Below are 20,064 nucleotides of genomic sequence, written 5' to 3'. Positions count from 1 at the left end.
CAGAGCAGGGTTCAGCTACGGGGATTGCATGGAAGAACGCAAGAAGACAAGAGTGGGAGAAAGACACAAAGGGAGAGGGATAAAACACACTTTGATACTAAACAGTTCAGTTATTAAAAAGCATCTATCAAACAATGATGGAGTCTCTGGATCAAAGACTTATTTGATATTGACTAGAGCTGAGAGAATACTGCAAACAAGTATTCAAGACTATTTGTACGCATAGCATATATTAATTCACATGGATGATATTAGAGATCCTTTTTATTCACATTGCATTTAAATTAATGAACTGTCAGGACATAACAGGTACATCAAACAGCAGAGGATGCACATTTCTGCTGGATACAGAGTGGTATCAACACCAGTCAACAGAATCACTCTCCTTTATAAACTTCAAAGAACAGTTTTCTAAATAGAAAGTATGTGCTGAACAATCAATACAATGGTGAGATATAAATTAAAGAACTAACCAAAATAAAGGGGGAAGTTACTATTATTAGACTATTATTTAGACCTTTCGCAAATGGCTCACAGTAACTATCCATAAGATCTTGGGATGTGACCTTTTCAAGCATTAATTAAAAATGTTTAAAGCTCCAAGAATGCAAATACATATTTGTCATTGCCCTTAGCATGGTGCATTATAAACTGATTATCTAAGCAAAGTGAATTTTCATACTGAAGGTTTAATTGCAGGACTTGTTGCATATACATTAATATGCAATGCAAAACCCTCTCAGCAGGTGCTCTACGTGATGAAGAGATTTTCATGAATAATTCATCATGAAAAGCACTTCTACTGAGATACAATTTGCAATAATGTTTTTCAAGTGAGATCAGTGAAAATCAGAAGCTGTCATTGCCAATTTGTTTCAGTTCAGATTCAAAAGGTCACACCCTTGACACACAATGGAAGTTAGAAATGCCCTTTTCTTCTTTTACATGTCAGCATCATATAATCTGTATTTTTTCTACACTTTCCATTCCAACCCTCAGAGGGTAGTTATTTCAAGACTTAATAAAAAAGTGACTTTGGAAACAAGATTTTTATATCAGATTTCAATAAATACATTTTCCATATGTCAATCACTCAAGTTTTCTGCAACAGGCAAGATAACAGTGTGCTATAATTATATAGATATAAATATTTATATATCCCACTCCAAATCATTTAAATAGGTGAGCTATATATCACCTCAACTCTACACAGCAACAAATTAGATGAGAAAAGATTCTTTATGCAATATTTTAAAACTCACACACAAAATGGGGTTTGTTTCTTCACATTGCAGTTGAGTGTAAATATTAATGCAGCACATAAATTATGAATATTTATTTATTTTGAAAGTTACATGTGTAAATCATTTTAATGAATTTGAGCCATTAGAATTTTAAAGCTTTTCTGTTTTCCTTACATCATTTTAGTTTCTTGGGGAAAAAACTCATTACAAGACTACGATATGGTCTCATTTTATCTAGAGTTTCTCATCCATAATTCTGCAGTTTTAAAAATACATGCTGGGATGTTTTCTCAACATCATCATTTAAGCTACTTTGGATATGTATACTCAATTTCATGTTGCCAACACATCTGAAAATTTTTAAACACTTCACAGCACAAGAATTCTGCTATAATGTACTTTGTATGTTAATTATTAGAATACTACTAGCACATATTTATATGCTGATATGATGTAAAGTTTAAATACTCTCAATGTGCAATGATTTTTTCCTGAAACTTTTATGTCAAAAGTGTTCTGACTTGTATGTTTTCTCACAATGAAATATTAATCTGTCCAGAGATACTAATGAGAGTTGCAAAAAGTCAGGCACAACTGCCATAGTTTTATGCATCCAAATTAGGTATTTGCAAGTATAAATGACCAGCTGTGCAACTAAGTGGCTGCTGCTCATGAAAAACCCCACTTTCATGCACATTCACAAAAACCACCTATGCAAATTAGGCACATAATGACACTGATTTTTGCAAGCATTGCTGTGAAAACGTCCTAATAAAACAGCCTGCAGTGTCACAACCCATAAATGAAACATTTAAAAATAACAAACATTAAAATATCAACTCAATTGCATAAACACAGCAGTCAGTAGAAAAGGCCCTCTGCACTAACAGATATTCCACTATGTGAAGACTAATATTCTGTGTGTGAATATTATATTCTCTGTGTGAAATTCTAGGCCCATGATAATCAATAGAAGTTTGTCAATGACGTCCGTGGGCCAGGATTTCATCTTTAATCTCTCAGTACAGAGGTACTAAAGAAAGATAGCGCACAGAAGTAAAACCTGGAAAAATGGAGGAAAGAAGGAACAAAATGCTAACTTGTTGATGTGGTCTTTCGGTGCAATGTTGTTGCTGGGCATTTTGTTGGTTTGGGTGTCTTGAGTGGGGGTGGAGTGAGTAGAATAGATGTGGGTAGTTTCGGTGGAAAATCTGGGCCTTTTAGCTTTTGGAATATTATATCATTTTAAGCATAATTTGATCTATTTTCTTAATTTTCATAATTTAATCTGGTCTTAATTTCACTTATTTTATTTTCTCCCGAGCCAGTCATTCTGGGCAAATTCTAGTGTACCTGTAGAAGGAATTAATTCCAAGGGCTCCAGGATGGAGGCAGCCAACTCAGTACTCACCACTACAGGGGGCTTTAATTTTAAGAGGATTCTTATTTGGGCATGTCTGCGGATTTTGTTTTTGGGGCTCCGAAATCACTATCACTATATCGAATGAATCTGTCCAGTTTGTTTGGATTAATGGACTCTCTCAGGATGCAGAAAGGAATCAGATTATGAAATTCCCCCTGTCCAGTGGAGATAAGACTTAAAAGAATGCTAGTTTTTTCATTATTCTCAAATGTTTTTTGTCTTCCTTTTCCCTTGGGAAGGAAACCAAGGAAGACAGAGAGATATTAGAATAGTCCTAATAGAATCCTTAGGCTCTCTCTAGGGTCACATACACTGCACCTGTCATTGTGGTGTCCAAGCACTCCCTCAAAACGGTTTCTTAAGTGAAACAAAAGGAAGAGATGGTCTAAGAAAGAGGCTTTGACATACTCCTCCTTGCTATATCAGTTCCCCCTATTGCTGATGAAAAGAGCTTTACAATGAAAGAAAACAGTGCCTGTATGTCTCTGGTTTAATAGATGTTTCAACTTTGCTTCTCCCACTTCCTCTGCTTCTCAAGAAAGAGGAAGTGAAATGGAGGAACCAAAAGTCAGGAAACTATGTAAATGGGGAAGGCAACAGCATTGGTATGTTGGATTAGCTGTCTGAGAATCTGCTGTGGGGGAGGAGATTGTACCTGTGCCACCTGGTAAGATAAATACCAGTATGCATGATGCCAATAGACAGGAGCCATCTCCATGCCTTGCTAGGCCTATGTTCTTCCGTCCCCTCAGCCACCATGCTCCAAGAGCATTGCTGGTTTCTTGCGAGACAAGGATGTTTGGCTGCTTCTGTTTAAAAACAAGGCCAGTACTGCTGAAGGCTCATGAGTAAACTACAGCTGGAAGTGCCACTTCCACCATTGCTGGTAGTTCAAAGAAAGTCTGCAGTTTTGGTTGCTGTCTGCAGGAAAACCCATGGAGAGAGATTGAAAAAAGCAGATATACAGGAGAGAGTTGCTCTAGGGAACTGTCTCCATTACAAAAACTACACTAGTTTTTGCCTCCTTCCTGAGGCTATAAATCCTAAAATGAAGTAAAGGGAAAGCTTCCCTTCTGGGAGACAGTGCCAGAGAGCTGCCTCTGCAGCAAACAGAAGAATAATACTGGGACTACAATGGGAAAAGGATTTAAAGGATGTATTAAGAAGAGTTGCCTTTGTGGATGTAGCCTAATCTCACTAGACTCTCTGGGCTGCTGGATACAATGCATGAGAAAGCATCTATATCTCAACATCATGAGTCTAATGATTTTCATATTACAAGAACAAAGTGAACATCCTGAAGTAATTAAAGCATACCCAATAAAACAAGTTATACTCTCACAGAATAAAGAAACAAAATGGGACATTTGTTATATTTGCATTTTACAGCACTTGTAGAAATAATTTATAGTGTCTTCCTCCAATTCTTAGCACATGTGCAAGAATATTTCTTTAGAGATTTGACAAAAATGTAGAACTCTGTAAAATGACAAATGCAATTAGTTCAGACTTTATTGTTGCATATATATCACTATTATTCAGCACTGAATTGAACTTTTTTTTGTTCTTTCTTGTAGGTACATAATTTGATAAATTATCTACAGTGCACAATGAGGTCCTTCACTCAAGCAACTGAGAGCTGCGTGAAATGGAAAGTCAGGCAATAGCTCAGGGACAGATTTATTACCCCTCTGTTTGATCTTTCTTCTGTCTAGTCTTGACTTTCATCTGCTTCTCAAGAAAATATGCTAAACACTGACCTTTTTCTCTAAAATTCTCTCCTCTTCCCTACATTGGCACTTCCATTCTATTTCCCAAAATCTGTGCTTTTAAATTATTTCCACACTATATCAAGCTCTCAGGAAATCCATTTGCTGCTTCCACTTTAACATTTCTCTGTCTCCGCTGTTAAAAGCCTGATTCATGCCTTGGCTCTCTTTCACCTCATCACTAAATTCTTCCTCTCTGGCTCCATTCTTGCCACCTCATCTCTATTCAATCTATCCAAAGTACTGCTGCTAAAATGTTCTTCTCTCCCTGGTGGCTCCAGTCATGTAACTGCCCTCACCTCAAAACTCTTAAAAGGAAAGGGCCACAAGTGTTCTGCATCAAGTTCAAATAGCTCATCCTCTCCCTTCAAGGCTACCCACAGATCTGACCAGGGCCAGCTCCAGGCACCAGCCGAGCAAGCTCATGCTTGGGGCGGCAGATTCTATAGGGTGGCATTCCGTCCAATCCTAGGGCAGCACAACAGGTGTTTTTATTTTTGGTTCCCCGATCCGGCCACCCTATAGGGGGCGGCGGCGTGGAGGAGGGGAGCACCCTGCAGCAAACTCGGCAGGGCAGCCCGCGTCCTTCCCTTCCAGCCGACCGGAGCGGCGCAGAGCCCTCCCGGCAGGCGACGCGGCGGTCGGGTCTGCGCTGAAGCCCTGGCCGCCTCCCTTCTCCCTCTCCCCCCTGTTCCCTCCCCCTTCCTCCCATTAGATCGGGAGCATACTCTGCAGCACAGGGAGTCCCCCTGCACCCTGGCTCTGGCTGCCCTGTAGGGGTTTTTTTGTTTTTTTTTTTTCCTGCTTTGCCGGCCACGCCTCCCCGCTTTGCCACTCCAGCCGCGATGTTTTTTTGGTTTTTTCCCCCCTGCTTTGCCGCTCCGGCCGCGCCGTGTTTTTATTTTATTTTTTTTCCCCTGCTTTGCCACTCCGGCTGTCCTCCCCCACCCCTTTTTTTTTTCTTTTTTTTGCTTGGGGCGGCAAAAAAGCCAGAGCCAGCCCTGGATCTGACAACCTACAGATCAACTCTAGTTTTCACTACTTCCCATTCATGTCATGCACGCTACTCAGTTTTCCCCTTGGTTTTCCCTCAGCTTCTTTCTATCACTTTCCCACCCCTTGATTCCCAGAATAACCTTCCACTTCAAGTGAGCCAACCAATCTCACTCTCCTTCAAACATTCTTCCAACCACATTTCTGTCACTAATCTCAGCTCCAGTGTTATCTGCTCCCTCTGTTTTCCCTTATCCTTCTGTGCTCTGTCTCATTAAAAAATAGGGGACAGAAACAAACTAAATTATTTCAGTACTTTGCAAACAAACAACAAAACCACCTGCCTCTTGAAGAGCAATTTCCTTTTCCCCTTATTTCCCTTGTCTCTTTTCCTTCCATCCCCATTGTGTGTTATAATCTTTCATTATCTATCTAATTCATATGGTAAGCATGTCGGATCACAGTGTCTCCATACTTGTTTGGGAAGTGCCATACATATCTACACTGCAGTATACAAATTAGCAATGAGATAATACCGTAGGGGGCCTCTAGGCAGGCACTTAAGGTCTAAAAGTGGCTTTAAAAACTGCAAGTTGTCTGAATGTGGAAGCAAGAGCAATTTCTCTGGTGGAGCAATACTACTCCCTAAAGAGTAGAAACAGGTGCTGGATGAAGTAGGAAAAGAATGCAGTTTCACTAGCCAGTCTAGTCTATGTTACTTAGATTTTTGCACAAAGTTGATCTGGGAGCCCCAACCTCCATATGAGAAGCAGCAGTAGAGAATAGCTGTAATAGCAGATAAAGGACAGCTGCAGTCACACCCCAACCATTAGGGTTTGAGAATCTTGTTTCTAGCCCTTGTACTCATGTTTTCCCAATGAGGCATAAAACATCAAGACAAATGCTCATTGATTCAACATTTGCTAGAAATTTAAGAAACAATGAGTGAAGAAGCTCATGTAGTAAAATTAAAGCTTGAGCAATAGAAAATTAGTCCCAATATTTCTGGTTTAAAGTTCTTACCGGATATCGTAGGTTTAAGTTTTCTGTCTTCCCATAGCAAAGGTCTATGGGAAGGGTCAGAGGTTGTTTTTCTAGGTTTCTTCCTGATATCATCCACGATAATGCAAGATTATCCATACCAGTTGCCTAAGAAAAGGACAGAAAATGAAAAAAATAACCTATGTAATTGTTTATTATAACCAATTAAGTTCATGCATACGTAGCTAAAGCTAATTATGTCTGTAATCCCAAAATTAAGGAATGGAGTGATGGTTTGGATAAAATTATAAAATACTGTACCACCAGAAAAGCCGTACTTCTTGCTTAAATTAGTTATTCAACACACAGAACAAAAAAGCAAAAGCAGTTGACAACAACAAAACAAAGGACTATGAAAATTTAACAGACCTTAGTGTAGGCTTTTTTCCACAGGTCATTTCACAAACTTGGCTCCCCTATCTGTGAAATGGGATGCTGGCACTTACTCATCTTTGTAAAATACTTTGTGACCTTTGGACAAAAAGTGCTATACAAGCCTACAATATCATGAGAGTCATGGCACCCTAACTCAGGGGAATTGAGCCTATTTCCCTCCTTTTCAAGGAGTTGCTTCCCTAATTTAAAGACTGCTCTAGGGTGGAAAAGAAATAGCTTAATTGCAGTTTCATCCCCACAGGGCGGAAGGAGCTGGGAAACATTCCGTCTGCCAGTAGCTTACTCACTGAGCAGAGGCAGAAGGGTATCTTACCATTAGAGGACCCTTTCCTCCAAAGCCTGAAATGGAACCCAAGATTCCTGAATTTCACCATTTTTTGCTGTCAGCAAATATTAGTGAATCCCATTGCCAAAGTGTTCATCTCATCCCCCTCTATATGCTTCTCCACACTGAGGATGACAGCCTACTACTGCTATCAGGTACACCACTGGCTCAAATGACAGAGATTTGGGCTGTGGATAGAACTGTTACCCTACAGTAAGTGTAGTTCTTCAAGGTATCAAAGTAAATGTAGATCTCACTGTAAGCACACATGTGACTTGTGCATGAGACTGTTTTTCAAACAAGCAGTGTCCATCAGGGCCAGGCATGTACCCTGTGCCTCTTCCTGCTCCCATGCAATGGCATAAAGAGTGGGGTTAGGGTTAAGGTTGACATATACAGACCAGAGAAAGGGAAGAAACCTCTTGCATATTTTACGTACTGCCAAAAGCTTGAGAAGATTTGATACATAGTGTGGACTCCTGAAGAATCCAGGGATGTGTGGTTACCCAGGTGTGGCCGTCATCCCAGTAGTGAGGCATCTATAATGAGTGCCTTTGTGGGCTAAGGGTGAACAAACTGAACCCCTACACAGACATTATCCTTCTTCACCAGGTGACTATTGTCAAGATACTGTGAGCAAGCTATAGTCACTTCTCCTGGGAGTCTCTGCTTAGAGCATACATTTAACTTCATGCCTGGAGTTACTAAAGAAGAAGTGTTGTGACAGGTGTCACATAGGTGCATGATGCCACATGGCCTTGCAAGACCAGATAGAATCAGACTGATGTCTGGGCTCTGAGTCAAAGTTGGGTAATGAGGTCCCTTATCACAAGGAATCTGTCATGAGGTAAATAGACTTTGCTTATAATAGAGTTCTATAATTGCTTTTTTGAACGTACAGACAATGTACAAAACAGGGAAGCTAGCTCAGGTCACAGCAGAGATGAGACACTACAGCTTACACATTCTGTTGTCACCAAGAGCAGATGGACGAGATCAGGAAGATTAACAACAGCCTCAGGAGAAACTTTGCTGTATTCTGGACTGGATGATGGACAACACTATGAGGATGCTGCCATCTTTTTGAAGAAGGCAGTGGATCATTTCCTGCTTGAGTGGAAGTCCATCAGCAGCAGACTTATGAGAGCCAGACTGAAAGAGAAACACAATATCACCACCCTGATTCAGTTCTATGCTCCGACAAATGACAGTGATGAAGTAGTAAAGGACAAATTCGACTTTACATTACAAGGAGTTAGAGTACTACGCCATGATCTAATTATCATAATGGGAGACCTGAATGCCAAGACTGGTAAGGACAAGACAAACAACAACAGAGCAATGGGAAGAAATGGGTATGGCACAAAGAATGAAAACGGAGAGAGGCTTGTTGATTTCTGCAGTATGAATGATCTAGTCATTGGCGGAATCTTATTTCAAAATAATGAAATTCACAAGCTGACATCATGTTCTCCAAATGGTACAAATAAGACCCTGATTGACCATATGATGATCAGTGGGAAATGGTGATGCCCACTGACAGAAGTGAAAGTGAGAAGGGGTGCAGATGTTGGCAGTGACCATCACCTTGTGACAGACTCCATCAAGCTAAAACTGAGAAGTGTGGGTCCACCAGACAAGGGACATAAACATTATGGCATTAACAAGCTGAAGTCCCCTGAAATACAGAAAGCCTTTGTTCTGCAGTTAAAGAACAGGTTTCAGGCACTTGCAGACCTTGATGAAGAGGAGGGGAATGCAGAGGAGGAGATCAACAAGAAGTGGGACAAAGTAACAGCAATTTATAAACAGAGCAGTGAAGCCTGTCTAGGCTACAGGCAAGAGAGAAGAAAGGAGTGGATTACACCCAGCACATGGAACACCATAGAACCAGATGAGCCCTTAAGGAAAGATGTTTTAGATACAAAATCCCAGAAGCTAAAGGACAAATACCACAAGCAGTATAATAAGGCACACCTTGTGAGAGCAGACAGACGACATTATATTGATAATCTGGCTTTGACAGGTTCGGTCCCGGACACCCCTCTGGGACTGTTACCTGATATGCTGAAACTACCTCTGAGCCCATTTTCCATGTCAGCTTGGGACTCCAGAACCTGCCTTGTTGAGCCAGACATGCTAGTCTGCTGCAACACAGACCCAGGGCTGGTCCATGCCCCCAAAGCTGCACACTTTAACCAAAAACTGCTCAGCCAGTCACCTATCTCCAGCACCCAGACACTCAGTTCCCAATGGGATCCAAACCCCACATAAATCTGTTTTACTCTGTATAAAGCTTATACAGGGTAAACTCATAAATTGTCGCCCTCTATAACACTGATAGATATGCACAGCTGTTTGCTCCCCCCGATATTAATCACTTACTCTGGTTTAATTAATAAACAAAAGTGATTTTATTAAGTATAAAAAGTAGGATTTGAGTGGTTTAAAGTAATAATGGAAAGAACAAAGTAAGTTACCAAGCAAAATAAAACAAAACACGCAAGTCTAAGCCTAATACATTTAAGAAACTGAATGCAGGTAAATCTCACCCGCCGAGATGTTCCAATAAGTGTCTTTCACAGACTAGACTCCTCCTTAGTGTGGGACCAATCCTTTCCCCTGGTACAGTTCTTGTTAGTTCCAGTTCAGGTGATAACTAGGGGATTTCTCAAGACTGGCAGCCCCCCTTTTATCTTTGGCCCAAGGTGGGAATTCTTTGTCTCTCTGGAAAATGGAAAAGCACCAGGTTTAAGATGGATTCCAGTAGTATGTGACATGGTCACATGTCCTGTGAGACACCAAGCCTGCATTCTTTCCGGCCTGACTCACAGGAATGCTTTCAAGTAAACAGAGCCATTTACAACCAGTTGTCCTGGTCAATGGGAACCATCAAGATTCCAAACCACCATTAATGGCCCACACTTTGCATAATTACAATAGGACTTTGGAGTAATACTTCATATTCCTAGCTTCAGATACAAGAATGATACGTTCATACAAATAGGATGAACACACTCTAAAGATTATAAGATTTGTAATGATACTTTACAAGACACCCTTTGCATGAAGCATATTCCAGCTACATTATATTCACACCCATTAGCATATTTTTATAAAACATGTGGAGTGCAACGTCACACTGGTAACACAAGTAGAGGATGCAGCTGCTCATAGTGAACAAAGAACGATGTGGCTTATCAGTGGTAAACAGCAGACACCAACAAACACACTCATCAGGGACAAACAAGGCCACCTACTAACAACAGAAAAAGAATAAGTAATGCGCTGGACAGAGCATTTCAAAGAATTGCTGAACAGGGAGCCACCTAAAGAGGAAGTAAACATCCAGAAGGCAGAAGAAGATCTTGATGTCAACACAGACACACCCCAACTAAGGAAGAGGCATTAAATGGACACCCTTCTCATCTCTTGAAGACCGGGACTTCACAGATGATCTCGCTTGCCTATCACATACCCAACACCATATACAAGAAAAAACAACTTGACTCAACGCATTCAGCCAGCAAATTGGACTGAAAATCATCTGCAATAAGACCAATATCATTACTTTTAATATTGCCTCACCATCACCAGTACGGATAGAGGATTATGTTCTCACCAATGTAGAAACATTCACATACTTGGGTAGCACCATCAGCCAGAACAGTAGAACAAGCCAGGACATCTGGAACAAAATCAGTAAAGCCAAGAACACCTTCAGGAGCTTAAATACTGTCTGGAAATCATCAAAATACAACACGAAAACCAAACTCCAGATTTATCAGAGCTGTGTACGTTCAACATTACTTTATAGTGCAGAATGTTGGGGAATGAGAAAGTATGACATGTTCAAACTGTCTTCTTTACATACAACCTGCCTCAGAAAAATCCTCCATATCTTTCAGCTCAGAACAATCTCAAACCAAGATCTATTCACACAGTGCAGCCAAGAAGATATGACCACCATCCTTGCCAGGAGGCATTGGAGATGGATTGGCCATGTGCTTCAGATGGAAACTGATTCCATCACCGGAGTAGCAATAAGACGGACACCTGAAGGCAAGCAAAAATGAGGCTGCCTGAAAACAACATGGCGAGGAGTGGTGGGAGCCAAGCTGAAAAACCTGGGGCACAGCTGGGGAACCATTGAAAGACTTGCCAGAAACAGACAGGAGTGGAGGAGCTTCATCGCTGCCCTAATCACTAGAGGCGTAATGCGAACATGATGATGATGATAATCGAGTTCAGACTCACCCAATAAACTGGGTCCTGGTCAGAAAGGGTTCTCATGGAGAGTTTCATTAAGTGTCTATGGAATCTTAACACCCAAAACTACCTAGTACGAGGGGGGAATGAGTGTCAGATATCACACTTTGAGGGAATGTGTAATTCCCTGAGGTGGTACAGGCAACTCTCATGCAGATCACGCACAGAGAAGACCCCAGGGAAGGCCAGCCTTCACTAAGCTAAACATCTAAGATAAAAAGTATTTACAAGTTATTTACGCTTGAAATTCAAGCAGAACTCTAGAAGGTTAGTGACACAGAAAGGTTCCATCCCAAACCACAAGTGGCAGAAAAGAACTGGAGAGACAGTCTGCACTGCCCCTTATGCCATTGCTTCAGAGCATGATGAGGTGAAGGAGGCAGGCATGGACCAATGGACACTGCTATTGAACAGGATTCCAGCCTTGGGTTCATGGAGTCTATTCTATTTAAATGAAAATAAAAAAAGAATAAAGTAAGAAAGAAAGAATTCTAGAACAAAATTCAATGCAAACTGTTGGAACTGACGCAATATTTGTGCTGCCAGACTTTTGAGCTGTACCTGCTTTGTGGATGCAGTCTGTTCAAAAAAGCAAATCTGGACTAAGTCCAAGGCTATACATTGCAATGACTCAAAATTTAGGTTTTCATTAAAGCTGTTGTAGAGTGCTGCAGTTTTCATAAAATTATGTTGTTTTCTCTTTTGAAAAATGTACATGGACTATAATTAGTATAAGTAAAAATAAAAATGTCCACTACCAAAATATTCATAATGGAACCCAAAAAAGTTTTATGAAAAACAACTGACAGGGGAGACTTTTACAGCAAAGGTGGCTACCCATGATTTTGCCACAATTACAAGCATTATGTACATTATTATTATGCCAAGTTCTCAAAGCACATAGACTTATTAACGATGATGGGATTACTACAATTCTAACACTCTAATACTTGCACCTGACCCCTCTCATTAACCTACTGCCTGCATTTAAAAAAACCGATACATGAGCACCATGTGTCTCTCTCCATTTCTGAATATACATCAAATTCATTAAATAGTACACATGGTGCAATTGTGGCTCTTGATGAGAAACCAATTTTTCTATCATATGCACAGTTGAGCTACAGAATTAACGTTAAGCACACATCGGACATGCTATATGTCCAAATACTTAGGGGAAAAAAGCCTTGAAGCCATATGTGCAAATTTTCACCCTCTAGAAGTCCTAAAGGGATGTTTCTAGAACAATACAGGTTTAATTTCATTCTTCCGGACTCAATAGCAATGCTATCTCTGAAATGAATTTCATCATTAATTTATATTGTTTCCTTTAGGCTGTATTCCTGTGAGAACTGAAAAAGCATATGAAGGATCTGAAATGGTTCTAAATTTTAGGCTAGCCTCTTTCATTATTGCCCATTTTTAAATTAAGATGATAAATAAAAATGATCCAATAAAATAAGACATTTCTTTTATTATCTTGAAAATAAAGATTTATTTTCATATCTATTTCTAATGAGCCCAATTTTCAGAAGTGCTGACCCCACAAAGCTGCCACTGACAAGGTAGTTTTCATTTTATATTGCAATATGCAGTTTAGGCAGTGTGTCTTGCAGTTTCTCATTAGGGTAAAGATTCATAAATGGTGCAGTTGCTGTAGTGCTTTGGAAACTGTAGTGGCCAAGCATCACTTTACCATTGACGTCTACAGTGAACATGCAGAAAGACCTTTCTGAAATCAAATCTAATGGATTTGAACAGAATTATGACCTAATTTTGTTAAACTTCTTTATACATAATTTGTACTATATGATTATGGGGTATATATTATTAAACATTACATGGCAAAGGTGAAACATGCCTAAGGCAAAGACCTACTGGAAAAGGGCAAATATAGTGCCAATCTATAAAAAGGGAATAAGGACAACCCAGGGAATTACAGACTAGTCATCTTAACTTGAGTACCTGGAAAGATAATGGAGCAAATAATTAAGCGATCAATTTGAAAACACCTAGAAGATAATAAGGTGATAAATAACTGTCAGTATACATTTGTCAAGAACAAAACAGTGTCAAACCAACCTAATAGCTTTCTCTGACAGGGTAAAAACCTTGTAGATGGAGGGAAGTGGTAGATGTGGTGTATTTTGACTTTAGTAAGGTTTTTTTATACTGTCTCACATGACCTTCTCATAAACAAACTAGGGAAATACAACTGGAGCTACTATAAGGTGGGTGCATAATGGTTGGAAAACCATTCTCACAGAGTAATCAGCGGTTCATAGTCAAGTGGGGTTCTGGACCGCAAGGACCAGTTCTGAGTCTGGTTCTGTTCAATATCTTCATAAATTATTTAGATAATGGCATAGAGAATACACTTATAAAGTTTGTGGATGATACCAAGATGGGCGGGGTTGCAAGTACAAGTGCTTTGGAGGATAAGATTAAAATTCAAAATAATCTGGACAAACTGGAGAAATGGTCTGAAGTAAATTGGATGAAATTCAGTAAGGACAAATTCATAGTACTCCACTTATGAAGAAACAATCAATTGCATACATACTAAATGGGAAATGACTGCTTAGGAAGGAGTACTGTGCAAAGTGACCTGGTAGTCATAGTGAATTACAAGCTAAATATGAGTCAACAGTGTAACACTTGCAAAAAAAGCAAACATCATTCTGGGATGTATTAGCAGGAATGTTATAAGCAAGACACGAAGTAATTCTTCTGCTCTGCTCTGTGCTGATTAGGTCTGAACTGAAGTACTATGTCCACATTTCAGGAAAGATATGGATAAATTGGAGAACATTCAGAGAAGAGCCACAAAAATGGTTAAAGCTCTAGAAAACATGACCTATGAAGGAAGATTGAAAAAATTGACTGAGGAGGCACATGATAACTGTTTTCAAGTATATAAATGATTGTTACAAAGAGGAGGAAGAGAAATTGTTGTTCTTAACCTCTGAGGATAGGACAAAAAACAATGGGCTTAAATTGCAGCAAGGGCAGTTTAAATTGGACATTAGGAATAACTTTCTAACAGTCAGGGTAGTTAAGCACTGGAATAAATTGTTGTTGTATCCTTTTTGAGATAGGGCAACCAGACTTGAACACAGCACTTCAGGTGCAGGAATACCATTAATTTATATAATGACACTTATTTTCAGTATTATTTCGGTCATATTCATTATACATCTTAATGCTTTATTTGCTTTTTTGACTGCATTATTCTCTCCAGAATGAAACCTATAGGGGAAATCCTGGCCCCACAAGTCAATGACAAAACTCCCATTGACCTGAAGGAGGCCAGGATTTTATCCCATGCCTTTTTCCTGAGTGGTTTCAGTATGCAATGGTATATGTAATGGGTTTACATTATTCCTTCCAGGATGCATTACCTTGCATTTGTCAACAATGCTGCCCATTCATCTAGCTTTGTAGAGTCCCTCTGAAGTTGCTCAGAGTCTTTGCTAGTCTTAATTAACACATAATTGTGCATCATCTGCAAGTTTTGCCACTTCATTGCTCACTTCCTTTTTCAGAATGTAACATAATGCATAGGCCCAAGCAGAGAGTTAATGTTGGCATTTTATGACCGCTTTGCAACCTGCATATTAGTATAATATAGCTTTTTGTATGGATTTGACAAATAATATATTTTCTTAACAGTTATGCAAATTACTGTTATTATGGTGATGAGCAATGTGTGCAATAAATTAACATATTAAATAGCAGCCAAGTAATTTCTGTTACTTCTTGGAAAACCCGATTACTTTGAGCCTAGGACAACATAAATATATAGCAGCATGTATGTTTAAAAACCTAAAACACTACCAAAACAAGACACTCCACTGCATACACTTCTTCCCCTAGGGAAAGGATCAGAGAACAAACATGTGACTGATGTTAATCACTGTTATCTATCCACAGGATCAGTGCTATGCCCCCAGCTTTGAAACAGTCTCTTGAAGAAATCCCTTCTATGTGCCAGACTGCCAGGGGTCTCACCCTTCCTTCAGAGTAGGCCGTGCGGCCTCACCACCACCTGAGACTGAATCTCTGGGGCTTCAGCAGTCCTGCTTCACACTGTGAGGTCTATTCAGCAAGTCCAACTGAAGTACACTCTGGGTAGAGGCTTGCACACTCATCAGGGATTAATGCACCTCACTTAATTATTTACAGTGACACTGATTCAAGCAGCATTTTCAAAATGGTAGCGTTTATTATTCAACTGGAACACAGCATAGGAAATCTTAAAAGTAGCAAAGAGAGGCAGAAGTTAAGCCATAGTCCATCCTGGCCAAGCCAGTGCCATGATGAGCCAGCCAAACTGTAATGAACACCATCTCTGGCTCTCCTTCTCATTTCCTTTTCTAGTCAGTTCCCAGGTGAGAAAGCTACCAAGCTTCTTCCACAGCTCAAATTTATTTCCCCCTAACTCACACTTCTCAGTCCTTTGTTCTCAAGCTGAGTTGTCTGCTCTGATTCCCTGCTTCGAGGCTGGGAAATCCTCCTCTCTCTGGATCACTGGTTGCTAGGTGTTGATGTCCTGGTGATCAGGCTTTCCATTGTCATCTTGGTTTTTTCACTGAGATGGATCAGCTTAGGCCAGTCCTTTTTAATGACCTACTCAGTCCACAAAAATCCACAGCCCTGAGTGAAGTTATACTGACCTAACTTCCAGGGAAGAGCTTCACATAGCTATTGTCTCTCAGGGAGGTGGATTAACTACACTGTCAGGAGCTCTCCCATCAGCATAGGAGCATCTTCACTAAAGCACTGCAGCTGTGCTGCTGTAGCACTGTATGTGAACACAAGCTCTATGTCTCTTAGCCTCTCCTGAGAGCAAACTTAATTCTGTTTCCCTCACTGGGTAGCAATGCAATATATGGGGGAAACTGAGGCAAGTATAGGCTTCATACAAATATTACCAAAAATTCCCACTGTGTCACAGTCACATTTCTTAATGCAGTACAGGAAGGTGCTCAGATACTGTTGTGATGAGCATGGTATGAGAACATATATAGAATTGGAGATCAAAAGTTAACTATTAGGAATTGATTTTTAATATCAAGATGATAGGATGGGACACATCTAACTGGCTTTCTTGAAAAAATATGGCAGAGACACTTTTTAATCAGTTGCTGCTGAGTCAGGATTAGTTGATTATGTTGTTGTGGAAATGGCTAAAACTGAAACTGTCCAACGCTTAGGCAATATTTACTAGGAACAAGGCAGACCCATTTGTCACCTAAAACCAGATTTGAATTTAAAGTGTCCAAAGAAGACAGGGTACTGCATTAGTCCAATGGATTTGCTTTTCTTTTTTTCCTTCCATCCAAGTTTTATGGAAGTTCGACAGGAAAACAATGTGTTTCATACCCTACAACTTTTCAGCCTTAAACCATCTCATGCAAAGCTAGTAATTTACCTTAGAAATTCCTCATCATTTAAATGTATCCAGTAGATTGCAAGGTTTTTGTTTTCCTTTTTAAATCTGAAAGGCCTTGTCTATACTTAAAAGCTTTGCCAGCATAGCTACACAGGTAAGCCCTCCTAATGTAGTTTATACCAGGTTTGCCAGTATCGTTTATACCATTTATTTTTATGTAAAATAAGCTACCCCACCAAAACAACATTTTTGCAAGCATAACTGCATCTGTAGTAGGCCTTTTGCCAGTACAGCTCTACTGGGGGTCGGAAGGATGATCACATCCTTAACTGACATTGCTATCCCAGCAAACCTTTTAAGTGTAGACCAGGGCTTAAATAGACCTATACAATAAAATTTCAGGTCCTGAACTGATTGCCCTTTTCCTAACAATGTCACAACAATCAAATCAGAAATGAAAAGAAAACCTTAAGGACAATTTTCATATCACATTGTTACATCAATTTTACATAATAAAGGTGTTGGCTTTAAACTTTCTACAGCAAAGAAGTTTTAAGAATCTCTGAGTGAAGATTCTCTTCCCTATACCCAAGGGAGAGAAAAAAAATCAGAATTAAGGCAAAACATTTCTTTGACTGTGTATTGGTTTTATTTTACATCTGTGAAAAATATACTTACAGAAGAGTAATAATGTGCTGCTACAATGTGACACAGAAAACGGTGTAGGATTCATTTCCCTACCTGCCCCAATTTCCTCTTTTAGAGCCAGATTTGAAGAGGTAGCGGGTGGGGGAGACAAAGGTCTAAAGAAGCTTTGACTTTAAGCCCTGTGGGCATTGGTGCTTTGTTTCTTGCATATATTGCTATTATTAAAAAAATACTTTTGGTCCCCCATCAAATGTTTCAATTATTGCAAGGAAAACCAAACTATGATAAAAACAGATGAGATCCTAGGCTCTATAGCATTCTAATACAAAAGGTCTCAATAGACATAGCCTTTACCTTTATTTCTAATTAAGAAACAGATGGATCAATATGACATTGATTGATTCTGTTACATTCAATACTCTGCAACAGAATAACTTTATATTTGTTTTTTTAAACATTAAAGTCTTACTTTTAAATCAATTTTAGCAAAGCATTAAAGATAATATAATTTTCTGAATTTAAAATCACTCAAATTGATCTTCACAGACATTCTATATTATTCTTGTATAGAACGAATGCCATGAATGTTATGAGTCCCTCTATTCAAACATTACAAGACCCAATCATACTGAAATCTGTTGAAAGCACTTATCCCAACTCAGAAAAAAAATGCCATTTATATATGATGGAGTGGAATCAGAGTTCATATATATAAAATACATTGCTTTCTTACACTGTTTCTATTTAGGTCATAAACTGTTACTATATACTATTAGCAATGGAAAATTGAGGTGTATTTCTTCTTTAGCCAGTGAAGTACTGTTTATTTGGAAACAAAAAGTCATTCCAAAGCCATCATCTAAACTCTACTACATTCTCAATCATAGTAGCCACCCAGTGGAAAAATTTTGTAATGCTCATATATGTTAAGGGTTTGGACTTCAGAGGTGCAGAGGACCCACAGTTTCCACCGATATCAGCTGTCCATGAATGCTCAGTACCACTGAAAATGAGACTCTAAAAACATTAGCATTTACTCTTTGAAAATAATCTTTATCTGAAATGTAAAATACGGCACCCAAGAACCAGAAATTCAAAAGATTTTATAAATTTTAAACTAAATTTATAAAACAAAGCTTTCTAAAAAGAAAATAGAGACTAGCTCTCAACTTGAGTTTCTCTAACCTTTCAATGCAATTATTGAACAAAAAGTACTGTATAAAAATCACTAAAAGAATTAATAGAAAACATTTAAATGTAGGATTTAAATTTTATATATGTATTCAGTTATAAATGCCATCTAAAACATAAGTTTCAGTGGTAGCCATGTTAGTCTGTATCAGAAAAAAAAAAACAAGGAGTCCTTGTGGCACCTTAGAGACTAACAATTTTATTTGGGCATAAGCTTTCATGGGCTAGAACCCACTTCATCAGATGCATGGAGTGGAAAATACGGGAGCAGGTATAAATACATGAAGGGATGTGGGTTGCTTTACCAAGTGTTAAGCCTAGTCTGATGGTATCTAGTTTGAAAATTAATTCCAGTTCTGCAGCTTTACGTTGGAGTCTGTTTTAAAGTTTTTTTTGTTGAAGAACAAAACGTTGAAGTAACAGAACGCCACTAGCCGTCACCTACAGCCCCCCCAACTAAAACCTCTCCAGCGCATCAAGGGTCTACATACAACCTATCCTGAAGGACGATCCCTCACTCTCACCGACCTTGGGAGACAGGCCAGTCCTCGCTTACAGACAGCTCCCCAACCTGAAGCAAATACTCACCAGCAACTATACACCACACAACAAAAACACCAACCCAGGAACCAAACCCTGCTACAAACCCCCGTGCCAACTCTGTCCACATATCTATTCAAGGGACAGCATCATAGGACCTAACCACATCAGCCACACCATCAGGGGCTCATTCACCTGCACATCTACCAATGTGATATATGCCATCATGTGCCAGCAATGCCCCTCTGCCATGTACATTGGCCAAACCAGACAGACAGTCTCTATGCAAAACAATAAATGGACACAAATCTGACATCAGGAATCATAACATTCAAAAACCAGTAGGAGAACACTTCAATCTCTCTGGTCACTCAATAACAGACCTCAAAGTGGCACTTCAACAAAAAACCTTCAAAAACAGACTCCTACGTGAAGCTGCAGAACTGGAATTAATTTCCAAACTAGATAGTATCAGATTAGGCCTGAATAAAGACTGGGAGTGGTGGGGTCATTACAAAACCTAAACTTAATTTCCCCAATACTCATTTCTTCCAAATGTTACTCACACCCTCTTGTCTGTAATGGGCTACTCTCTTACCACTTCAAAAGTTATTTTCCTCCCTTGGTATCCTGCTGTTAATTGATTTTTCTTGTTAGATTGACTTAACACTTGGTATCCTGCTGTTAATTGATTTTTCTTGTTAGATTGACTTAACACATCCTTTCATGTATTTATACCTGCTCCTGTATCTTTTACTTCATACATCTGATGAAGTGGGTTCTAGCCCACGAAAGCTTACATCAAAGGCCTGGTCTACACTACGCGTTTA

General features: G+C 39.4%; 1 protein-coding gene across 11 annotated transcripts in view; it reads right to left on the bottom strand.

Moving 5' to 3' along the window:
- The window catches only part of LOC123372784, a 166,736-nt gene that overhangs the window by 67,609 nt on the left and 79,063 nt on the right, over positions 1–20,064 (bottom strand). For 7 of the 11 annotated variants that reach the window (XM_045021246.1, XM_045021248.1, XM_045021247.1 and 4 more), the window contains one exon: positions 6,453–6,578. In XM_045021246.1, the coding sequence (XP_044877181.1) occupies positions 6,453–6,578 (126 nt within the window). Of the gene's footprint in view, positions 1–6,452; positions 6,579–8,153; positions 8,344–9,743; positions 9,919–11,448; positions 11,479–20,064 lie in introns of those variants that run through there. The other 4 variants (XM_045021252.1, XM_045021254.1, XM_045021257.1 and 1 more) reach the window with 3 other exon arrangements.

This window comes from Mauremys mutica, chromosome 6, assembly GCF_020497125.1.
Source record: "Mauremys mutica isolate MM-2020 ecotype Southern chromosome 6, ASM2049712v1, whole genome shotgun sequence".
NCBI lineage: Eukaryota > Metazoa > Chordata > Testudines > Geoemydidae > Mauremys > Mauremys mutica.
This window is presented reverse-complemented; position numbering and strand designations above follow the sequence as displayed.